At 37.8% G+C, this 25,727-nt stretch overlaps 1 protein-coding gene across 1 annotated transcript in view; it reads right to left on the bottom strand.

Annotated features, from left to right (window-relative positions):
- Window positions 1-25,727, bottom strand: part of MYO3B (myosin IIIB) — a 214,396-nt gene that overhangs the window by 171,497 nt on the left and 17,172 nt on the right. The window contains 5 exon segments of the mRNA XM_074829074.1: window positions 1,901-1,977; window positions 5,635-5,734; window positions 5,997-6,101; window positions 9,454-9,588; window positions 11,102-11,285. Coding sequence (XP_074685175.1) covers window positions 1,901-1,977; window positions 5,635-5,734; window positions 5,997-6,101; window positions 9,454-9,588; window positions 11,102-11,285 — 601 coding nt within the window.

The raw sequence follows: 25,727 nt of genomic DNA, 5'->3' as shown, positions 1-25,727 counted from the left end.
TTTTGCAACTGTTAAGTGCTTTTCTAGTTTTTACTGATCCCACAACAATCTCATGTAGAAAACACAGTTCCTAATAAGCTGTTACCCACGCAGAGTTTTTCAGCTTATTGCAGTCCTAATCTTTCATCTTTCACATAAAAACTTGGCTGCACATTTTAAAAATACCAGAAAGATCTCCCCAGAAGTAAGATAAACTGCACCCCACACGTCGGTTGAAATATGTCATTCATATGAACACAAAGAAAGCAACTGTAGTGACTTGAGCACGAGTGTTACACAACTTGTCATTTAAAAGCCATTTCAACAACAGCATAACAGGTATCTGAGCATCTTACAGCTGTTTTGCAGACTGGTACATCTATGAAGCCTGATCAGCGTGGCTCACAGGCATGTAAATGTGATATGAATTACTATGCTTATGGGACTGGGTTGGTTATTTTGACAAATCTTTTCAAAACAGGAAGCATTCAAAGCTACGTCTGTTGCTGTTTTGATGTGCTGTGCACATAACACGCCTTGGTTACACGTGTGTTGTATTTTCAGGTCAAAATCTTTCAGATCAAAATCTCTGCTTATTTCTTTGGCTTTTTGCCTCAAGAATTAATATTTTCAACCAGGATGTGAAAATAAATTCGGTATGATTACTACCTTTGATGGCAATTGTTCAAGAAAAATAGTACCTTAAAATAACTTCTAATAATCTGAATTCAATAAAATATTTCAAAATATGTCCATTATTGTCTAGAGGAGTATTTTATAAGGGTTTCAGAATGTCTCCAACCAAGGTGATTCCATAAATAATGCTTGCACAGTGGTTTCTAAGGTACCTTGTGTCTCCTTTGTGACGTAAACTGGTTGTTATGGAGATGGTAAAATATCAACCATTCTTTGTGAGACTGTGCAAGATCAATTTTGGATCCGTTACAGCAGCTTCTTTTCTCTGCTCAGCTATAATCAGCCTTCCTTAGCAACAGAAATAGATGTATGAAAAGTATAAAATTTTAACACAAATGTTTCCACGATACTTTTAACTGTTTGACATACAGAAATAGACCTGTGTACATGTGTAACAGATGCAAATTCCACCCCAAATTCCCCAAAATTCAAGTAAGTCTGATGGACTTCAACAGAAATGAGGCTACTACTGTTAAGAAGGTTTAACAACTTACAAATAAACAGATACTCCCTTTTCATTTCCCATTTTTTTATTTCATAATCTATACCTTACAAAAGTATTTTTTGTTTCTTAAAGCAGGGAGGGCAAAGATTAACATCTTTCACCCCAAATTTAGGGAAAGTACATAAGGGACTTTTGTTCAACAGTGTGTTAAAACTTTCTAGAGTTTCATGAAACAGAAGGAAAAGGGCTATATCTGGGGAGTAGTATGTAAAAATATGGTCTAAGATACTTGGCTAGGCTGCCTGTAGGTTATTTTTCTCCATTTTTAATCTATGCTACTCTTTGTGTCTAAGGGTGTAGGTGCCCAATCAATGATTAAAGAACACATAGCTGAGTCAGGGTTTTGCAGGGTCCTATAGCAAGACAGGAATGTGGGAATTCTTCCTTCTCCTCCCAGTCTATATTTAGAGTCGCAGACAAGCACATCAAAACATACAGTATTTGATTGGAAAGTCATAAAGTTTTCAGGAAGACCCTCAATTATTTGCAGATTATCTGTACTTTTATGGAAACATTACAGAGAAGAAAATAATAAAGATTATTAGAAATCCATTTTGTATATTCTAATGGTACACTCATTTTACGAACAGGGGCCTAGACATAAAGTAGAAACACAGCCATAGGGGAGAGAAGTAAAGATACCCTTTTCTCCTATTATGTTTGGCAACAACGTGTGTGTCGCAATGAATGGAGACAACCCAGATAGGAATGTTTGCCTACCTCAGGTGCCATCCAAAAGGGTGTTCCCACTGAGGTGTTTCTACGCAGCCGTGTGCTGGTGAGCTGGGCTGAAACACCTGCAATAAAACAGATCCAAAAAACTTGGCTTCAAATTCATTCTGTCATTTCAGTCAGTTTATTTCAAGTACCTGAAAAACAAATCCCAGGCCTAGGAGTACAGCTGTGGAATGCCTGGCCAAAATAGGTGCAGGATTTGTACTAAGTTACTTGTTTGATTAATTTCAGCTTGCTGGTTTTGTTCAGAATTGCTGAGAGATTTTTTGTGAATGACTCTCAGTTTGAAGCACTTTCATTCAAACTCAAAAATGCAATTGGCATGTAAATATCACATATTTCTTTCTGCTATTTTCATGAGTATAAACAGGAACTATTCAAATTACAACTTGACTTTAAAACTTCTGTTTCAGAAATTTAGTTCCCGAACACTGCTGGCAAGAAAGCAGTTCACTAGAGTATTTGCAGAGGCTCCTGTTCAACAAAACATTTATGCACTTGCTTTAATCATTCCCTACTGAGAAAAGCACAGAAGCTCAAGCTCATACTGCAGCTTGTATTTAGGCAGTTAAGCACATGCTTAAAACAAAGCCTGTGCTTCGGTGCTTTGCTGACTGGGGCTGGACTACTGAAGCACAGCTGAAAAAATGAAGAAAGAACTAGAGTAAAATCAAACAACATTAACAAATCAGAATGAACTTTCACAGCATATCTTCTTCTTTGTTCTGGTCAACATATAATTGAATTGTAGAATTCAGGAGCACTCCAGTAAGTTGACACAAAACCAATATTGATTTAAAAACATATTTCACCGTAACACTGTTTAGAAACAAAAACCACAGTGGTCTGCTCCTATGGCATTACCCAGAGACAAAAATGGGCAGAAACACATAAATACACATTGCCTGATGCCAATAAATAAGAAACTTGGACTCATAATTCATAAGTTAAATAATTTGATTGCTGGCTCCAAAATTAAATTTTATTTATTTTTCATCTTTCAGTGTGATTGCAAGTCTTTGGTGATTTCCTGAGTATTGCTGTGAAATAGTTAATGGCTAGGACCTACAGCAAGCCTCTGTGCATTTAACTCTGATCCCTCTTCAGGTAGCTTAATTTGTAGCTGTTATCTACGGACACTCCAAAACTATGCAGAATATCAAATTGCTGAGAGAGGGAGACAGTGTGAGAGAGTGAACAAGCATGAGAATAAATGAATGATAAGTTGCAGACATTTTGGGTTGACTTACACCATGACCAACATTTATTCAAATATATCATGCTGTCAAGAGCAGTTGAGGGAAGAAATGTGTGTTTCATTGAAAAAGCAAGTTGTAAAGTCATGCAATAAAGGCAAAAAAAACCCCAAACTCATTAAGGATATTTGTGTAATCTTCTCTGTGACCTAATATCTGTATGTACAGCCCTGAATATGAAGTAACTGTTTTTTCTTCAAGATTCTGTCTCATTCTGTGGACAGAATGGATAGCATTCACCAAATAGGTAGTCATTTAATATCTTTTTTATCCTCATTGACTTGAGTTCATTACTTATTTAGTATTTCCATTCCTATTCTAAATTTAAAATTATTATTTTCCTTTTGACATGTTTCCTTCCCTCATCATCAAACAATAAATCTCCTTAACATTCCTGCAAAATAGGAAAGGATTATTAGTTCCAGGGATTAACCTAAAAATATCCAAAGAATCCACTGTTTTGGGGTACTTAATCTGAGATCTTTCAGTTTTCAGGCACTCCACATGCCTCAAGTAGAACTGTAATAGATCTCAGCTGCAGTTCAAGAATACATAGCTCTTCTGCAGAGGACAAGATGTTTCAAACTGCCTATCAGGAAAAAGAGGAACAGAGTGGCCACTTCTAAAAAGTTTGATGCAAGTGACCTGCCAACGTCACAGAAATACCAGCAGAAGCAAGAATAGTACCCAATTTGATGCTATTCAACTGTCTGAACTGCAAGTCCCTTCTCTTCCTGAACTTCTTGCATTTTTCACTATATCTTCCACTTTCTGCAACAAGTGAGTCAAACAGTTCTGCAAACAGTATCACCTGTGACACAGTCCTAATTTGTTTCCAGAGTCCCTTCTATGACTACAGCAGTGGCCTAGAGGGGAAAAATAGCAGCTTAATGAAAGCTTGCTGCCTGATGCTTCTTTAGTCAGGAAGTCCACAGATATAGGGGCATTTCTTGGCATTTCCTAACCATCGAGTGCTAGGAAACACTAGAGATTTAACTCATGTCTTTTTCTGAGGTAGTCATATTTGTTGTAATTTTCTAGTGTTACTGTTGTAACTTAAGAAGTAGAAAAAAATCTCTAAAACCTAAATGTGGAATCAGAGAGACCCATGGGACACCAGAAAGGTTGGGATTCTCAGTTTCCTTGAATTTGCCACTTGGAGTTGCAGCACACTGATCTGCCTTTGGAAGCCAGAGCTCAAAGCTAAGCTTCTGCTGCAGCTAAGCCCTTTGATACATCTGATAAAAACATTTTGCTTTGAGTAGAAAAGCCAGCTCTTCCCAGAAAGAAGTAGTTACAAAGACCATACTGTCAAAATTCTCCCAAATGAGAAGGGGTCTTCCTCCTTTGTACTAGGTCAGGGACTCCAAGTTTTGCTTCAGGCCATATGTTTCTCCCAGCACTATTTTAATTGTTGCCTTTACCATTCAACATAATGAATTTCTGTCCCTAGAAGATACTGAAGTCTCCTGTTTCCCAACTTACCTCAACAGATTTTTATGTTAAATTTATAATACCATGACATCAGTATTAAATTTTCTTTCCACTGCATAAATTTAATATTTTGGGATTTTTAAAAAAATATTTGCAGAATTTTTTGGCATGCCATTTTACACTACTCTCATTTTGTGAAGTTTTTTTTACCTTCATGCACTGCTAAACAAACATCTGTTATTCACACAACACTATTCTCAATGATTACCTTATGCATTATATAGTTTCATTAATAAATCATATTACTAATAATTTGTTTCTGCTACCTTTAATGAAATTGTCCATTCCATTGCATACATATCTGAGGGACCACAGCATTGCCTTGTTTTTCTAAGTGCATGTTTAACGGGAAAAAAATTGCTGAACTGAGTTAAATTCTATTGTCAAGTCCCTTTCTATCTACCTATATATCTACCTACCCTTTCTATCTACCTACTCTCTCTCTCCTGTTTCTTATGATGTATCCAGACTGGCGATGCTCAAATCTAACAGCAATAATCACAAATTAAATGGATGTTGGGTTTTGGACCCAAGGGACCATTTTACCTTCTGCTCAGAGGGAAAAAATATGCTTAAGGCTAGCAAAAGCCATTTCAGAGAGAAGAATGTTTCCTTTTCATATGCAAAAGATAGAATATCTAAATTTAAATTAGGAGGACAACTGCCCTGAAACTGGCATTCCTTGTGAAATGCAAAAGAGCTTTTCAGATAAAATGGCAACTTCAGAACTATTTTTAATTATTAAATTATTATGTTTAAGCTTTTAAGTTAAAAGTCTATTACTGATTTTTTTGTTAGAATTTTTATTCTTGCTGTATCAGGTTCCTTCTCCATTTTTTCTTAAAATAATTCTGCGTATCCTTCTGAAAAAGTCTCTCGCTATGGCATTCTGCCTTCCCGGGGGAAAGTAAACAGATGCCTTTGACTAAACTGCATGTACCAGGAAAACAAATGGGAAGTGGTCATTACCAAAGTCAACGAGCTTGACTCCACCTTCTGTTGTCAGGAGAATGTTGTTCCCTTTCACATCACGATGAATGATCCGGTTATTGTGTAAATGCTGAAGGCCCTATATACCAGCAGTAACAAAAATAAGTTTACTCCCTTATTTAAAAACAATTACCCTACTATTAGGGAATGTAATGAAGACAATCTGCACATACTCTATAGAAACATCTGTCCACCGGATTACATGCTTGATACAACCCCTGCTGCTATAATAGCCCACATAATATTGTCAACATTACCATACATTATAAATGGAAAATGTATGTATGAGATGAGTAAATTGCACCCTCTGCTGTCGTTACAAGCCCAATGAACATCCTTACCAAGAGAGCACCACATAAGATGTATGAGATTATAGATTCATCCAACCGTTGGCCACACTTCAGCAGGCCTTTGACAAGCTCTGTGACAGAACCTCCATTGCACAGCTGTGAAGGGGGGAGTTGCAAGGGGGGAAAAAAGCAAGACAAGTCCTCAGTTACTGAATATACTTGTTTAGGCTCTAAACGCCTACTGTGCAAAACTGCACAACAACACAAGGCTGGAAACAACTAGATTTTTACCTTGCAATTATTTATGTTGTCACCCCACCTTAGGACATATTTTATTAGCAATGCTAATAATAAATCACAGCAGTCTGGGTGGGGGGAGGGAAGCAAAAAACAAAGATTATAAAGTATCATTTGTAAAATGTAACTAAAAATCAAAATATGATGAACAGGACTGTATTTTGTTGTTAAAAGAGGATTTATAAGTCAAATTTACATTATTTGAGTATTTGTAAAATAATACGTGCATTGCCTTTTTGAAAAACTGCTTTTGTGCAAGGAAAAGGCTAGACAGAAAAGACTGATGCTCTTGGTAACTGGAAGGCAACAAATTACAGTCATTTTAAACTTTCACTCCATCAATGCTCCTGCTGGCAGGCAATATAAAGTAGACAGAAGCCATATCTCTATACTCAGATTTGATGGCATGTGCTGCCAACAACTGAGATGAAACATTCTGATCCAGAAAAGCAGCTTCTTGCAAGCATTTCCCACTAATGTGCTGCCATACGTCAAAAGAGCAAGGGAAAAAGTAAAATTAGAATCTTTGTAAATACGTTTTCACCCACACCATTAGTTTACTGTCCACGCCCTTCTAAACAGCTATTTGCCTCCTTCCTTACTCCTCCTTCTCTGTCCTTTTCTTAAATATACAAAATTGTTCAACAAAAAAAATCATGGGAGAATTGATTGCCTTTCTTTCATTGAATTTTCTCCTCTAGACCTGTTTTTGTAGCAAGCACCCTTACCATCCTTTCTGCCATACAGAAATCTCATGCACTTCAACACAAGTTCATTTTATGTTATCAGTATTAAGTTGAATATACTACTATAAATCAGGAGAATGGCATGAAAACAGATGTTCTACAAACTCTCAAGTTTTGCATCTCTCAAATGGCTTTTGAGTTGTGGATCAGTTCAATAACTAATTTCTATGATATGTTGATATTTTCCTTCATTTATTACTAAATTCCCCTTGCATCAAAAAATTTCACTAGACTAAAAGTTTTAGTTTGTGGAAAGGACGAGATCACATGATAAGACATCCTTTATGTAAATAAGATCCTGAAGCAAAATTTCATCACTGAAAACATTGATGAGTTCTGCAGGAATTTTACTTTGCTTTTTAATTAATTACTAGGGATCTTTTTTTTTAATCAATAAGGTGGGAGCATTCAGCTCAATATCAATCATCAAATGTATTTACAGGAGAACTTCAACATCTCAGGAAAGAATCTGCATGTTTTTCTTTCCATGTTTAACCATTTGCTGACAAGACATTAAGTCAAAGATTTTTATTTATTGCTTTCATTGTGCTAAATGTTTTGTTGAGACAGGCTGTACTAAACTTATCTCTAGCCTGGAAATAAAATATAGAAAAGTATGCCCTCACTTCAAAAAACACCCAAGCTGGTTGTGACTGAAAAATTATACAGACTGACAGCTGTTTGGTAGCATACGTTAAACGAATGACTGACTCTGAAAATAAATATATCCCACAAACACTACTGCTGCTGTCAGTGACGCTGTTCTTGACAGTCAACAAAGATCTAGGACAAAATGAACTTGTAAACTTCATTACCACTTCATACCTAATGGTAATACCTTAAAAAGTGGACATTTAGATGGAAAAGTAGGGAAGCTTGCTTTACAGTTGTCTGTGCTACACCTATCCAAGAATTGCATCATCATAAAAATATATATGGTGTCCACTTCTGTTACCCTTCCTCATCCTAGACATTTATCAAAGTGAGGTCCTGCTTGTAGTGAGTAAACATGGCAAAATTGTGCCTAAAGGGAAAAAAAAGAAAAATCCACCTTTTTGTTACAAATTTTGGAAGTCACACATCCAAAATATATTTCAAAGACTCAGGGATCAAAGTCTGCATACTTTGTATATTCCCTTTTACTGAAAAAGTGTCATTAATTTATAATATAAAAAGTAACTGCTATGCATACATAAATTTGCATGTAAATTCCAAGGCAAGAAAAAGTTTGCCTTGTCTGGTAAATTTATCTGTATAAGGAAAACACATTTTTTAAAATATCATATTTCTTTAAAACTTTGAACAATGTGCGCCAAAAGCCACCTGAAATGAACATACTTAATTGATAAGGTCTGTAGAAACACCTAACTCTCTCAAATTCTACATTCAATTTTCTTACATAGAATATGTTACGATTTCGCTTTATAAAATTTTGCTATATGGAATACCACATATGACACATCTTTCAGATATGCTACACTTGTATTAAAAAAAGAAAACACATGGGAAACCAAGCCCAAACTCAACACAAAGTCAGCAGGCAGGTTTTCTACTGTAATAGAAAACAACACCAAAAGATAAATACTAAAGCCCCTTTTTTTGACAGTTACTGAAATTTAAGATGAAGCACAGCCAAAGGTTTTTATTCAAGCTCCATAATTCTGCAGTACACAGACATTAGATGTATTGCTGGGATTCCACAACTTAAGGTGGAAATAAAGATTCCCTATTCTGATTTCAGTCACCATTCAAGAACAGGGAGTGGAATTTCTAAAATGATTTGTAATTTAAAAGTGAATGCTAACTTTCACCCGTCTAGAGAGAAATGTTTGAATGGTCTGTTACTGCCCATCAGTCTGTGCAAAGCTCTGTATCAGTTAAGCCTAGAAAATATCTAGAAGAAATTATCATCTTGCAACAATCTTTGGCGGTCATTTAACTGGCAACAAGACCACCAAAATACATTTTTCATTGCAAGAATACCGATTGCCACTGAACAAGAAGAGTTAATAGAAGGCATTTCTGTTGCTAGGTTTTCAACAACAACCAGCCTCTAGTTTTAAATTACCATAAAACAGATTTTCCCAATACATTGTTTCTGTTCACTTTTGCAATAGGCAGCATGTTTGTTAACCATCCTCCATGTTACTACTTCATCATCTTTTCCATTCCCCTTAACTGCTTGAGCTCTCCAAAAGTTTAGAGAATGTTTTATCTAATGTATCCTCCAACATGAAAAAAAATCAAGCCGTTTTTAGGCAAACCATTCTTATCAAAAAGATTTGCTTGCTTTGGAGGTAGTTTGGATGTGATTTTCAACAGTAGGCTACCACACATCACCTATCACCAGTCCTTTGATTAACAGCGATTAATCAGAGAATCATGAAAGTCTGTGACTCTTCTAGCAATAAAAAACCCCCCCAACATTTCCTAGTTAAGATGTAATGTTATCAAAATGTTTTTACCTCAAGTACTAGCCAGAGCTGTCCTCCCACATATTGATCTGCTTTGTAAAACATCCCATAAAATCTAACAACATTAGGATGATTGGGAAGAAACTGCAAAATATTATATTCTGCTTCAATTTCTTCATCTACATCCTAAATAAAAAACACAAACATAGAGAACATATAAACACAATAAGTTCATAGGAAACAAGAACAACCTCTCACGGATAAAAAAAACTATTTTTTATTTAGTTTGCACATTTAAATGGTTTTACTTTAATGCAGGTGAAATTACTCATGCAATACTGTAAATTTAATCCACACCAAATCATGCCCCTCCTGCTTTTTTTACATACAGAAATGTGAAGTCTGTGTAAAGCAAGCAGTTGTTCTTCAAATACTGTTTCAGTGCATAATATACTTAGCCAGAAAAAAAAAAATTATACTTAACTTTGCTCAGTTGTCTAAATAAGAAATTTACACATGTATTATTTTCTAACCTGTTTTTAAACATGCATATTTTAAATGTGTAAGCTAACTGTAAAAACATGAACCTTTGATTCATTCTTTTTTCTATGGTCATCAGACAGGACCCAAACAAAGAACAATTTCACAAAACCTCAAAGGGGACCTCAATAGAAACAAAGACATTTTTATGAGAAAAAGACATACACTGGAAACAATTAAAGAGAGACAAACCAAAACCCATGAAATAAGCAAATGTTACTAAATATTTGTTAATGAATGACAATTACAAAATACTGTTTAATATCAGCATACAGGCCACCACTCAGAACAGTACCTAGGCACCAAATCTTTCCTTGTTTCTGCACCGACTGTGACTATTAGAAAATCTAAGCTCTTACATGCATTTTCCCTTTTTTTTTGCATTTTGCTAAAAAGGATATCATCTTATTTATTACCTCCTTCATATTTATACAACAGAATACCAAGATGAATTTCAGTAGTGATATATGACAGCAGCATAACATTTTTTAGCAAGTATTTTAGCCCAGCTGTCATGATTAAACTCCAGCTTGATCCAACCTGAGCAGCTGTCAATTAAATCTTCCATTGAAAATGAGGGCCTTGCTTCCCAAGGGAAGCTAGGCATTTAATACCCACTAAAACTGGAGCTGGCACAGAACCACCTCTGAGAATTTGGGCTGTGCTCTTCTTCTGTTTTTATCTTAACTATTGCCTCACAGTATTACCCACTTATAAAAGATAACTATAAAATGTCCTAAAGTTCACAGTACTTCTGTGGTAAGAAAAGTAATTGTTTTAGGGAGTATACACAATAAAATAAGAACATTAAGTTTAACAGCATCTTGTATTTTCCCTGCTATAGCAGGTCCCTAAGAGGAATGCCTCTGTGCCTTCTTATCATTTCCACGCTCCAAGCACAGACACCTACATTTGTACCAGAAGAATTACATAAACCTAAAAAAGAAACTAGGCAAATGCTGTCTTCAAATAACATACAAGATGATGAAATTGTAAGTTGCAGCTTTCAGGTGCTGGTACCAAACTCCTTCTGTCAATGCATTTTGCAAAATTGTTCCCTTTGGGACACTTTCGATATCTTACACATTTGATTTACCTTTCAACTCTGAGAATTCTTTAAAATTAACAATGAAGGTACAGTTTAATATTTTTTACTTACACTGATAGGATCCAGAATCTTTACTGCTGCCAGACTCCCATCTTTCTTATTGGCGACCTTATAGACTTTACCGTAAGTGCCTTTCCCAATGGTCTCTATAATTTCCCAGGTATCTGAGGGATCAGCTAATGATTCTAGTCCAATCATACTGGATTTATATTGAAACAATCCATACAATGGCTTCCTGGAAAACAAAGCAGACACACATACAGTGGGAAGCCCTAAATAACTTTGTACTAAAGAAGGAATGTGATGACAATGAAATCAAATATTATCCTAATTTGAGAAGAAATACAGACAGAATCACAACTGATTGTGATACAGACAGAAAGATAAGATCACTAAATGAAGGAATGGAAAGAAAACTCTGAAGACCACTTCTCTTTACTTACTTTTCTGTATGTATTATTTGCGTCAAACATTGCCCCATACACGGCATCATTCTGAACAGATTTTAACAAGTTCTGACAAAATCTGATCCCTCCCTCTACTGCATGCTCTTTTAATGACATTTTACACAATTGGTTTAACATGGCTCATGATGCATGGCCCTATTTCTCATGCATTAAAAAGCCATGTCATACTTGTATTTTTGTCTAATGCCCCCTAGATAATTGCCAGACAGACATTCAGTAGGTGTAACACCTCATCATATCTGCCATATCTACAACAGGGCTATGTATAACTAGCTTAATAGAAATTAAGACTGGGCTGGCTGGTATCATAAAACACAAACTAACTTGATAATAGGCAACAGGTACACCACTGGGGTGACATTCATCACTGGAGATGTTCTCAACAATTGCACTTGTCTCTAGCTCTATATTTCAGTCAGAGTGTGTTATGGTCAGCTACACTAGCTGACTACACCTCCACCTTCAGGAGATCTGGTCAGGGGAGTTGTTTCCCCAAACACTCCTGAGTGATGTATGGATCACTGCAACCTATGCAAAAGGCTCCTTCCCACCCTTGAAATTACACAGAGAGCAAGTTCTGGTGATTAGGAAAATGCCAATACCATTTTAGGATTTCATTTCAAGTAGTGAGAACCTAGATCTTGTCCCTGAACTGGAATTAGAGAAACAAAAGATGAAGTTTAAGATGAGATTAACTAAATCTTCTTGTATAATTCATCATTAGGGGTCATGATTTCTCCAAGAAAAATTATTATTTGCCCATTTGGTAGCTGTCAGTAGGTAGACCACTTCAGCTATCTGTACATTTAACTAGGAGATGTAAAGTCTGAGATCAATGAACAAGCCGAAGCAGAAAAATAAGAAAATGATCTTGACAAAAGCAATTGAAGACAACACCATCACTGACTGCAAAAGCTCTTGATTTTTGGAGATGGATCAACTAGCACCTCAAACATACACTTCAATTTTAAGGTTTGAGCCATTTCTTTCTAAGCATGTCTGATATCTGCAAACCTGCTTGAAATAATTTTAAAAACTTGCTGTCCTATTTACCTCTTCACTATTTCCAGCATCAGTGACAACTATTTGGCATGAGCAATTTAGTCAGAAAGAAACATGATCCAGGCTGAGGAAACTGGTAAAATAATAAGAAATGAAGCAGCAGCTCTTCAATCTAATTAAAGAAATAATTGTGCTTTCTGTTCATGATAGAGAAGAAAGTAACCTGTATGCAAATTCACATGCAGTGCAGGTCTGTATAGCAATACGCAAATTGGAAGCATGTGTGTAAACTCATTTGCATGCTTTGTTCCTTTCCAGAAGAGATTTTTAAATTCCTTTAGATCCTAAGACAAAACGTTTGCATGTTGTTAAACGTGTTAAAGTAATTTACCATATAGCAGGCACAAAACATGGCTGTTGCCAAAGTCAGGTTAGAAGTATAATGTTTTTTTAAACAATGGCAGGCACATTTAGAAAAAAACTCTATTTCCCTCCTTGGTTAAAACTGTAGTTGCACCAAAGATGGGACCAAATAGTATAGCAAATTGCTTTGGTCTCTTGACCACAAAAATGCAAAGAAAGAAAAAGAAGGGTGAAAAAAAAAAGCTAGAGTCAATGTCATTTATCTGGGGTTGTGGGTCAATAATGTAAGTTATTAGGACAGTCTCTCACTACCTGGATCCAATATAGCACACCACAAACAAATAACAGTATTCTGAACACATACAGTTAGCACCTCAACAGAGAAGCAGGTCAGGTGAAAAATTTCTCGGAAATCAGTGAAGAGACTGTACTACATGCACTGAAGACAGCAGCCACATGATAGCTCCTGATAAGCCAAACTTAAGAGCAAGGTTTGCTTGCAGGTTTGGGGGTGGAGTTGAATACAAACATAAATTGGAACAGTTGCATCTCAGGTTAAAAAAACCCATATTGAACATCTGTGATTTTAATGCTTTGGGAGAAATGCTACAGACGTTCCTGTGCAAAGAAACAGAGAAGAATAGACTGCAAACAGCTTTGATGCAACCTCACAAAAAAAAAAAAAAAAAAATAGACTGATATTTATTTCCCTGTCCCTATAACAACTTCCCTATCACACAAATTGTCCAGAAAATGATGCATGGCACTCATTGTACCAATGTAATATTTATTATGATGCCTCCCTCCAAGCAGCTGTTGTGGATAAATATGCTTTTCCTGAAAACAAAACAAAACAATCTAGTGTCATTGCCTGCTTTTGTTCTGATTAGTAATTAATCCTTTGGTATCTCCAAATTTTCAAAATACATTAACATTTCTTTATACCAGAAGACAATGTTCACAGAATAAAATCTAACAACAAATTGTTACAGATGGAGTCCTGGTGGAGGACTGAAGAAAAATTTTAGTGAGTGAGCACTTCTATGCATTGTGATAACAAGGCAGCATTTACAGGCAGCATTCCATTACATGGAATCAGATTTGCCAAGTTCATACCATAAACATCTTCAGCTTAAACTAAAACACCCTCTCCTTGAACTCAAGCAGTATATCCAAATGAGGTTCTACAGCTGCCATCAGTGAAAGTGCCCATTGCACACAACATAGTAACCCTTATGACATTCCCATGATAGATGTGAATGTTTTACAGCACAAAAGAGCAAAAGAACAGTATCTATTATGGATACTATCTTCTAATAGCTATTATCTTCAATATTGTAAAATCTGGATTTTTTTTAAAAAAACCCACAAAGTGATAGAACCATAGAATGATTTGGGTTGGAAGGGACCTTCAAGATCATCTAGTTCCAACCCCCTGCCATGGGCAGGGACACCTTCCACTAGACCAGGTTGCTCAAAGCCCCGTCCAACCTGGCCTGGAACACTGCCAGGGAGGGGGCAGCCACAGCTTCTCTGGGCAACCTGTTCCAGTGCCTCACCACCTCCACAGTGAAGAATTTCTTCCTTATATCTAATCTAAATCTTCCCTCTTTCAGTTTAAAACCATTACCCCTCATCCTATCCCTACACCCCCTGATAAAGGGTCCCTCCCCATCTTTCCTGTTGGCCCCTTTAAGTACTGGAAGGTCACTATAAGGTCTCCCCAGAGCCTTCTCTTCTCCAGGCTGAACAACCCCAACTCTCAGCCTGTCCTCATAGGGGAGGTGCTCCAGCTCCCTGATCATCATCATGTCCCTCCTCTGGACACACTCAAGCAGGTCTATGTCCTTCTTATGTTGGGGGCCCCAGAGCTGGACACAGTGCTCCAGGTGGGGTCTCATGAGAGTGGAGTGGAGGGGGAGAATCCCCTCCCTCGACCTGCTGGCCACACTTCTCTTGATGCAGCCCAGAATACGGTTGGCTTTCTGGGCTGTGAGCGCACATTGCTGGGTCATAGTCAGTTTTCCATCCGCTTCTACTCCCAAGTCCTTCTCTGCAGGGCTGCTCTCAATCCATGTAAACATTAAAGGAAAAAGCCAAAGTTGTAAAGTGAATGTGTGCTTTTCTTTTTCTGTTTCCTGATATGCTGAGCTTCAGAAAACAAAATGTCCTTTTTTTAAACAAGGGTTGCCATTTCCTTTTTATTTCTACAATGAAAAGTTACATATGAATGCAACCACTTTTACAACAACCCCATATTCAGAAGAAACACTAAAATGCTGCAGCTGAAATTTCTTTAGGAAGAAACTTCTCCTTTCGCTCCCCCCACATCAGGCCCCACATCTCTCTGGGCTTTGAAATGATGTACAAAGAGTGACTTCTAGCTGTGCCCTCCCCAGAGGGAGCCTCAACCTATTAGAGAATCTACTGATTACAAGTATTTCATGATTTCTGCCACCAGCTGGAGAAGGTTTCTCAGTGGTTAAATCTGTGCCACACAGGCAAGCAAAATAGCCCACACCAGATGCTGAAAAATTACACTTCGGCAATTAACTCTACTGGATAGGGAACATCTTACACAAAGCTATTTGGGACTCCACACACTTACGCTATTTGAGGAATGACTACATGCCATCAATAAGCCCACAGCACTCTACCAAACCCTGTTTTGCATACTTGGGAAGAGACAGAATGCAAAGCAAAAGTAAGGACAACTTGATGTATTCTGGTCAAACTGCTCTCAGACTGAAATAGGATCAAACAGCATGGGGTTTTTTTAAAGCAGAGATAATATGCTAACTTAAAATAAATCTTGTAAAAGTTGACCAACCAAGACAAAGAATAGGGTAAGACAAAAATTTATTAACAGGCTTCAGTCATTGACAGGCTTTCTTTCATTTACCCATAAAAAGATATATTCTCCATCATTAAAGTAAATATCATGGGTTTCTTCACAGAATCACAGAATCATCTAGGTTGGAAAAGACCTTGAAGATCATCTAGTCCAATCATTAACATTGACAGTTCTCAACTACACCATATCCCTAAGTGCTATGTCGACCCAACTCTTAAACACCTCCAGGGATGGGGACTCCACCACCTCCCTGGGCAGCCCATTCCAACACCTAACAACCCGTTCTGTAAAGAAATGCTTCCTAATATCCAGTCTAAACCTTCCCTGGTGCAACTTGAGGCCATTCCCTCTTGTCCTATCACTCATTACTTGGTTGAAGAGGCTCATCCCCAGCTCTCTGCAACCTCCTTTCAGGTGGTTGTAGAGGGCAATGAGTTCTCCCCTCAGCCTCCTCTTCTCCAGACTAAACAACCCCAGTTCCCTCAGCCGCTCCTCGTACGACATGTGCTCCAGACCCTTCACCAGCTTCGTTGCCCTTCTTTGGACATGCTCGAGTAATTCAATGTCCTTTTTGTAGTGAGGGGCCCAAAACTGAACGCAGTCATTGAGGTGTGGCCTCACCAGTGCCGAGTACAGGGGTAAGATCGCTTCCCTGTCCCTGCTGGCCACGCTATTTCTGATGCAAGCCAGGATACCGTTGGCCTTCTTGGCCACCTGGGCCAAGAATTCTTCATATCACCTTGTCCTGATTTTAGCTGGGATAATTTTCTTCCTAGTAGCTGGTACATTGCTGTGCTTTGGATTTAGTGTGAGAATAATATTGATAACACACTGATGTTTTAGTTGTTGATTTTTCTATTTTGAAAACCTTTAATAATCAGAACAAATTAAGTCAGACCAGGCATGACAGACTAACTTAGACTGCAGTCAGGTAAATGTGCAAATAACATTTATCTACATCTAAAAAAAAATATTTTGCTGTGAGGTCACCATTAGAATCAGTGATTGCATATTATCACCCCTTAACAGTATCTCTAAGACAGACTACAGTATTGTTTGATATAAAAGATAACATAAAAGAAATATGGGTTATGGACATAAATCATTTTTCCCTCTGTGAACTAGCCTTCCAATTGCATTCCATGGCTCTGAATAGCCTCAAAATAGCCACCTGGAAAAGTATGTGGTGTCCTAGAAGTTCTACTGTGATCTTCACCTGGGTTGTGAAGACAAAACAAAAAAACCCAAACCCTATATAGAGTAACTACATGAAGATTTTTTTATGTTATAATTACTTCTGGAATAAAATCAGCAACTTTTTCTTAAAATTTATTATCACAGCTTTCTCAGAACTTACAGGGACAAGAGGGACTCATAAGCAAGAAAAACAGTGCCAGAAATAGCTTTACAATTACTGTTCTATTTTCAGTACTGCCTTACTCAACTTCTATACAACAGTGATCTGCCTACTGCCTTCCAGCATGCACCCTTTTCTAGCTCACAGTAAAATGGGACATCTGTAGAGGTTCTGAAATTAGTAAAAGCCTCACTCCAGCCTGGTGCTTTCTAACAGACATGGTATACAGTACTAGACAGTTTTGAATTCTAATATCACTGGTAGGGACATAATAGCAACACCAGTCAATACTACTGAAAGAAAATTTACCATACTGCTTCCACATAAAGAATTCGTGCACAGGGCTAATTTTTGCAATGTTCTATTTGTCTAGCCCCTCTCGTCTCTCTTGTGAAACAGCTGGCTTTCACTCTTCTGGTATCTACACATACTGTGGAAGAATAAGAATGTCATATTCAAAATGCAGGTATTTCACTATTTGTAGGCAGTTCAATATTGCTTCCATACTAAATGAATAACTCATAGAAGAATTCAGTAGGTGAAGCTGACATTATCAGCTATGGCTTCACCCAGCCATGACAGCCCCTATTCTGCTGGCCAGTAATGGTCACACCCAGACAGCTACCTAAGAAGCAATTGTTAGAGGAATTAATGAACCACCTAAAGGCACCAGAAAATCAATAGTCAGAACAGCTTCCTCTGCTAGCCTCCTCTTGCTGTTTCTCACTGGCTAGGTTAAAACAAAGAGGATGTCAATATTTTCAAATGAAGCATACAAAAGAATCCATCAACACACCATCCTATAACTGTTCTCAACTGGTCTCAGAAAGAGAGACTGCAGAATGTGATGTGCATAGTTCTTTCTAGGATAAAAGTCAGTGGTGGAAGGAGATGAAGGAGAAGGATAAAAGTATGTTCAAAAGCTGTTACTGATGCTACACAACTTACAAACAAAAAGAAACATATTTTAACTGATCACATCTTTTCACTAGACTGACGTAAGGGAAAAATAGGACAATCAGGAATAGAAGTGCTATTATTTATATGGTAGATACCTGAGAACACTCCTACTAAATTCATTTCACAGAACAAGTCTCTGTTGAATATACAAACCATGAAACTGACTCTGTGGGTATTCAAAGTGGAGATGGAAAGGATGTAACTGGGAAACATATTCTGCCCTTCCACATACTTCAACTTAAAGCTTTTTAACTTTTTGCTAGTTGTGCTTACCTACACTCTCTATCTCTACATAAAGTCCTTTAAATTCAGGAGTATCTTTGTTACTTTCTTTCCTTCTGCTTCCTTTATATGGATGGACTAGATAATCTAAGATTTTAGATTTGTAATATCAGCCACAGGGCCAGATAGAGCGATAACCAGTGGCAATGGATTGTGTTTGGACACTAGTTCTGAGGAAAGCATTGTGAATGTTTAGCCTCTTGTCTTGTCTATGCTTCTAGTTCATCACAGCATGAAACACAACCCCATTCCTAAGATCAAATATAAGGCCAAATGCCGGGTGCTGCACTTGGGCCACAACAACTCCCAGCAGCACTACAGGCTTGGGGAGGAGTGGCTGGAGAGCTGCCAGTCAGAGAGGGACCTGGGGGTGTTGATTGACAGCCGGCTGAACATGAGACAGCAATGTGCCCAGGTGGCCAAGGCGGCCAATGGCATCCTGGCCTGTATCAGAAATAGCGTGGCCAGCAGGGACAGGGAAGCGATCTTGCCTCTGTACTCGGCACTGGTGAGGCCACACCTCAATGACTGCGTTCAGTTTTGGGCCCCTCACTACAAAAAGGACATTGAATTACTCGAGCGTGTCCAAAGAAGGGCAACGAAGCTGGTGAAGGGTCTGGAGCACATGTCGTACGAGGAGCGGCTGAGGGAACTGGGGTTGTTTAGTCTGGAGAAGAGGAGGCTGAGGGGAGCCCTCATCGCCCTCTACAACTACCTGAAAGGAGGTTGCAGAGAGCTGGGGATGAGCCTCTTTAACCAAGTAATGAGTGATAAGACAAGAGGGAATGGCCTCAAGTTACGCCAGGGAAGGTTTAGACTGGATATTAGGAAGCATTTCTTTACAGAATGGGTTGTTAGGTGTTGGAATGGGCTGCCCAGGGAGGTGGTGGAGTCCCCATCCCTGGAGGTGTTTAAGAGTAGGGTCGACATAGCGCTGAGGGATATGGTGTAGTTGGAAACTGCCAATGCTAGGTTAAAGGTTGGACTAGATGATCTTCAAGGTCCTTTCCAACCTAGATGATTCTGTGTGATTCTGTGTGACCAACCACAGCAAACTGCCCACAATACAGCTACTGATGTCATGGCAGAGAAATGTAGGTGTCACCTCCTCCTCTAGAAATAAAGAGAAAAAACAACTTGATTTTTTGAACACTAGTCAAATGAAAATTTCACACCACCACTCCAAAAGCAGTTCTGAACCACAAACATTTATAAGATTATAAACTTAATTCAAATTCTTGGATCAAATGTTTGAGTCTAAACCAGAAATCTCTCTATTGATATCCTGGAATATGCATGGTAGGAAAGATGTATGTGCCTAGACCAGACAATCCAGTTGCGTGTTTCCATTTAGATTCATTGCATCATAATCTGTTGCATTACAAATTTTTATAAGTGAACTCTTATTGCACCCTTATATTTATGAGTAAAGCATTAACCTTTGTCCAATGACTGATCATTTCTGTATTGTTCATATAAATCAAACAGAAAAGCAGATTACTCTGGGTGGGCAAATACATCCTCACAATCACCCAGTTTCATAAACAAACAGATCTAGGATGCATGTAGGCAAATGTGAAGGACAGCTTGGCCCCTGACCAGCTACCCTGCAAATCTAATGCTGCTCTTACCAGGTATGCATTTTCAGCCCTTCCTGAAGGCCCATGTCAGATCAGGATGCACTGCTGACTCTGTTGCTGGGTCACAAAGAAGTTATTTTACTCCAGAAGTATTTAGCACCTCATCCTGCAACTCCCAAGCAAGTGCCACAACAGTCTTGCTAAACTTCCATTTTTCATTTGGTCCAGGTAACACTACTGGCATCTTGGGTCCTTCGTAATTGCATCTCCCTCAAATATCAAGTGTCTCCTGCTTCCCAGTAATTCATTTTGAAGTTGCTTCTCTCTTACCACAGACTCATAGCTTTGTGTCATCTGCTGTCTACAACAGTCATACCAGTTTGTTTCACCTCAAGCCATTTCCTAGTTGAATGGAACTTGCAGACATTGTAGTACTAGCCTTAAAGAGATCTGCTTAGCATGCACAGAATGGGGCCCTGAACTTTAAGTTAAATTAAACACTGCCTCAATCTACTGCATGATCAAGAACAGAACAAGCAACCAATAGGGTTTTCTAGAGTAGGAAGGTCTTAAAGATGAGGGTGAACTCAAGCCACTCCATCTTATTTAATAAAAATGATCACTAGCACTTCAGAAAGTTTCTCGGTGCTTTGATTCTTCTATCTAATCTTCACTGATGTCAGTGGTATTATATTAGTAATCAAATTTCTTTCTGTTAGAATCATTCAATCCCACTCATTTTCATAGAATTTCATAGATACACCATGCTTTATCCTGGTTTACCATAGCTGAACTTCTCTAATCGAATATGCACAAAAGCTGAAATGTAGCTAAAGTGAAAAGATTTGTAAACAGTAATTCACAAAACTAAGAAAGCCACAAAGCAACTTGTTTCATGAACAGTGAAACTAATGAATTTGATAAATCTGTATCTTTTTATTTATTTTCTACCATCATAAAGAATTATGATTCTTTCTTTCCTCTGATACCCCAAAAGGACAACATCTGCTGTGTTTAAGGTGGAATTGTTAGCACATGGGTGGAACAACCAAAGCAGAATGTATCAAGGACAAAATTCAACCTGTATCCCACTCAGGGTAGATACTGCTTACAGTTCATTCCTCTAGCCTGACACAGATTTTTATGAAAACTGTGGAAACATATTTATTTGGAGGATTTCTAATTTTCCGTCAAATCTGGATGCAATCTTCTGTGAGAAAGGATTTTCTCACAAAACTTCAAAAGACTGTTTCACTAAGGTTCAACATAAATATCCTAAAATCAGTGTTGACACTGGAAGTTAAGCAAAAAAATGGCCAAGCCAAGGCATATAAAGACTGCATAATCCTCAGAGATGACTAGTAAAGCAAACCTGCACTTCTCACTAATGTGCAAGAAATATATTTTTATTTTGTTTTCCCAAAACTAGCAAAATGTATTACTAATTGAAAAATTACACTTCCAAGGTTTCTGGGTGGCATTGTGTATTTAAGAAAACCTATAATGGAAGCTGGGACCAACAGCAAAAATTGTATTCAGTGATGAAAGACTGAATGCTTTGCTGAGATTCAAATTATTGCAAAAAATTGCTTCCTGCACACGGTAAACCAAGTATTTTTGCAGAGTTATCTTATCCTGTGAGGTAAAGGGTACTAACATAGAAATCAACAAAAACTTCTAGTGAAGTTTTGAGTACCACTGAAAATAAAGCCCCTGTTCATTCACGAGGAACTATAATACATTTCATTTGTTTGATCACTAATTAATCAGCTCCATATATACAGCTCCAAGTTCCAAATGTGGAATAAAATTCAACCTGGTCAGTTACCATGATAATAGTTCATAATTATTATATGATAAATGTAACAATGAAAACCAGAAAGACCGAAAAAAATATTAAGCAGAAATGAATATCCAAGACCAGATCCAAATATCTGAAAGCCAGTTGGGATCAACAACTCAAACAGGAAGTTCTGATCAGTGGCATCTCTACTGCAAAAATGCCATTTATATTAGTCATCTAAATAGAATTCCAAAAAGCAAAATACACTAAAGCAGTTACAAATGACTAACAGCTAACACATCAATTTCACCTCAGGCTGGGAACTTGGCACTAAAATGAAATTTATCATCCCATGAGCCCATTCAGTTATAAACTGCAGGTGGCAAACCAAGTGACTACGAGCTACAGTCCCCATGTGTGAAAAATCAATACCTGAGAAGGTTTTCTCTGCCTCTTTTGGCAGCAATTTAACAGGGCAAACAAAATGCATGTGTTAATGTTAAAATGGAAGGATGAACGGCTACAACAGAATGATAACCCTTAGACCAAAACCAGGCTCTTCACTGTAGTCTAATCAGAAAAGCTTGATATGCTTTGTGTACAGATGGGGAAAAAGAAATCTAAGACAGATGTAGGATAAACCTGGGAAGAAAATAACAGCAAACTTACGTTAGCGACCTATTTTCTGAAACCAGCTTATCTGATATTGGATTTTTGTCCCGCTAAGGATATCGGAATTCTTCAGGACTAAGATAGCTTCCTCACAGGGAGCACTTGTATCAGCCAGTGCTGCACAAACCTGCATGTTCTGCGTACTGGTTCCTATGCCCAGTACTAGACAGACAATGCAGTGTGTGTTAGCTTAAGATGCTGTCATAAGAGGGTACAGATAAACCAGTTCAATCCTAGCAGCTTTGCTTCATTAATACTAAAGATCATTGTGACACTAATTGATCCTGAGCCTGATCTATTTATCAAGTCTTTTACACGCAGGAGCTGAAGAATTAAAGCCACTCTCATTCACAGAGAGTGAGCAACAACTGCTTAATTTTTTTGAAGGGATCTTCCTATTGTTTCACAATATACCTTAATTGTATAATGTAATCAATCATAATTCATTACTATAATTCTCCAGCATTACTTTTACAGCAGTTTTATTCTAATGAGGATTTTAAATGAGAACACTCTCTTTTATCCATAAGAAAAATAATAATAAACTGTTAACCATGATACAAAGAACATCTCAGTGCTGACAATGACTCTTGCTTAAGATGAAGTATTTTCATCAGTGAGCTAGTTGTTATGCATTACCAGCATGTGTGCAGTAGCCTAGCGTGACACCAATTTGCATAATTTCTCTTCTCTAACAGGCTTCAAAAATAATAATAGGCATACGAGATAAAATCCATTAATTTTAAACTTCCTTCAGCAGCTATCTTCATGGAGCAGTTATCAAAAGAACCTTTAAAGAATTAAGTTTAATAAATTATAAATGTATTATTCGGGTTATGCTATCTGGGCCTATATCCATCTAAGCTGAGTTCACTAACAAAGACCAAGGCAAATCCACAAGCAATTGGCTTGACATCTTCCCAGCCGAAAAGGCTGACAAAAAGTGGCAGAACAATGCCAATGTCCACTGCTGCTCACAGTTAATTATAGAGCTTGAAAATAAGTTAGGGATTTGGGGGTACAGATAGGTGAAAGAGAAGGACAGAGTGATACACATAGAAGCTGCTCAGAGCTGTAATACCTGTATACATTATTTAATAATGCTGCAATCTACAGAGAGAAACAAAAACAAATTTTTTGCTGATCTGAACCCAGAAAAGACCTTACCATTTGTTATTATTTAAGGCAAGCAGAAAGATTAATGTGTTAGCAAACTCTGATGGGAAGCTAGTTTGCAGGGCGGGGGCGGGGGGGGGAGTGAAAATAGTTTTCCAGAGTAAAATATAATAACTGATGGACATTTTCTTATCTTCATGACTTATGCATTTGTATATTCTGACTTGCATAGCAAACAACATTGCTGCAGTACTCTGATTCTCTCAGATATTCATCCGGTAAAAAGCCTGGCTTTGTAACTTCTAAGTGTAATTTAGAGCTTGGTATGCTTTACTATACATTCTGATATATGGTCATCAGTAAGAAAGATCTCATTTGTCTTTGTTGCACAAGAGAAGATGCCTGAAAGTCTACACAATTTACATATAGGCCTGATGTCCACTAACACAAAAACGCATTACCGATGTACTCAGCTATCCCATTGAAGGAAAAGGTGCAAGCATCCCAGGAGAAACAACAGATGCCAATATGAACACAAGCAAAAATTCTCAGAGCTTGCTCCTGCCAGGTATTTCACACTGAGAAGCACTAATCAATTTCAATTCCTACTGATTCAGGGGATTTGAGGGAGATTAACACCTCCAGGAGCTGTGATCTTGAAGAGAGAACAATTTAGTAAAAACAACAACAAAAAAAATCGTCCATGAACTTTCAGAATAGAATTCAAACAGAGAATAAATTAATAAACTGGCCTCTTTTCCCAGATTAACTCTTGGGCTGCTGCAGATGCTCCTGAAGAAAATTAAGAGAATGCCTGAACTTAATGTACAAAGAGAAAACATGACAGGTAACGATGCTGTGCCATGTACAGTATCTATGTAGGGGTACAGTAACTATGACCAGGAATAACCAGCCTTTAGCAGTTCATTAGCAGCTATTCAGTTTTCTTTTATGTATTGTTCAGTTTATGGAACAGCTCTGTGTTCAATACTGTGGGCTTTCAGAACTTGAAAGAGGAAAACATTTTGTGATACCTTTCAACAAACCAAAAAAAAGAGAGAGAGAATAAATAACATACTCGTATATCACCACAAGCAGCACTGAACTGAGAAATCAGTTAAGGCTTTCACCATAAAAGTAAGTAAATTAGATTGTACACACAATATGAAGCAGGATCTACAGCACTATGTTTGCATCAAATTTTTAACAATACTTTAACCTACAGACATTATGTTCTATCATGCCATATAGCAATGGGTCATTTTTCCTCAGTGAGGATACTCTGCAAATAACCCCAGCACCTACCTCTCTGTTTAAGCTGGGAGTACCTACTAAAAGAGCAAAGCTTGAAGCAGAATAAAAGCACAATGAGCAAAGCACCACTGACATCATCCATTCAAGAAAGATATCACTCATATCACGTATAAGTGACGTAGTGTAAGGATTTCACTGACTTAGGGTGCTCCTTCTACTAGATAGCATTATAAGGACAGTTTACACTTCAAATAGAATCCTAGGAGTTAGGAGAACTCAAGAGATATAATTGAGTGTAACTCACTTCCTGTACCTCAGAAATCATATTTTATACATGCTTCAGGTTCTCAGTTTACAAACTGGATGAACTAGTACCTTTCAAATAGTAATTTGACAGGAAGACAGGCATCCCAAGCTACATCTCTCTAAACATTACAGCAATATTCTGCTGCAATAGCCCTCACAGAAATCTCATCAGCTGTCCCCAGGTAACAGTGCAGAGGCATCCCTGTGGATTGCTATGTTTATAAGCATCCCTTGAAGCTCAGAGCATGTGCATTTTGGCTTCTCTTATCAGACACATGACTTTGTGGACCAGCTCAGCTAGCCACAGAGGTATGCTGGCACCTTGTTCTCCAGTGCCTTGAAACCCTCTCTCAGAGCTCCACAACAAGTGTATTTTTAAAGATATGTGTGAGGTATAATAGATATATGCACAGACCTAAGAGGGTTTCTGAAAACCTCTTTACTTTAGCTGTTACAAGGAACATAAATGAACAGTCAAAACAATAAACATCTTGTTTTAGGACTTCACTGTCTCAGTTTCCTGACATCTCAAACTCTTTCAGCTTCTAACTCACCACAACCAGGAGTCCTCAATCTCTTCTTTCAAGCTTGTGCCATTTACTCTGAAACACAGTTGCTCTTCTTTTCACAGTCATTCCTCCTGATCTCTGCAGCAAGCACCCTTTTCATGGAAAGAGAGGC

Source organism: Strix aluco, chromosome 6, assembly GCF_031877795.1.
Source record: "Strix aluco isolate bStrAlu1 chromosome 6, bStrAlu1.hap1, whole genome shotgun sequence".
Classification (NCBI taxonomy): domain Eukaryota; kingdom Metazoa; phylum Chordata; class Aves; order Strigiformes; family Strigidae; genus Strix; species Strix aluco.
This window is presented reverse-complemented; position numbering and strand designations above follow the sequence as displayed.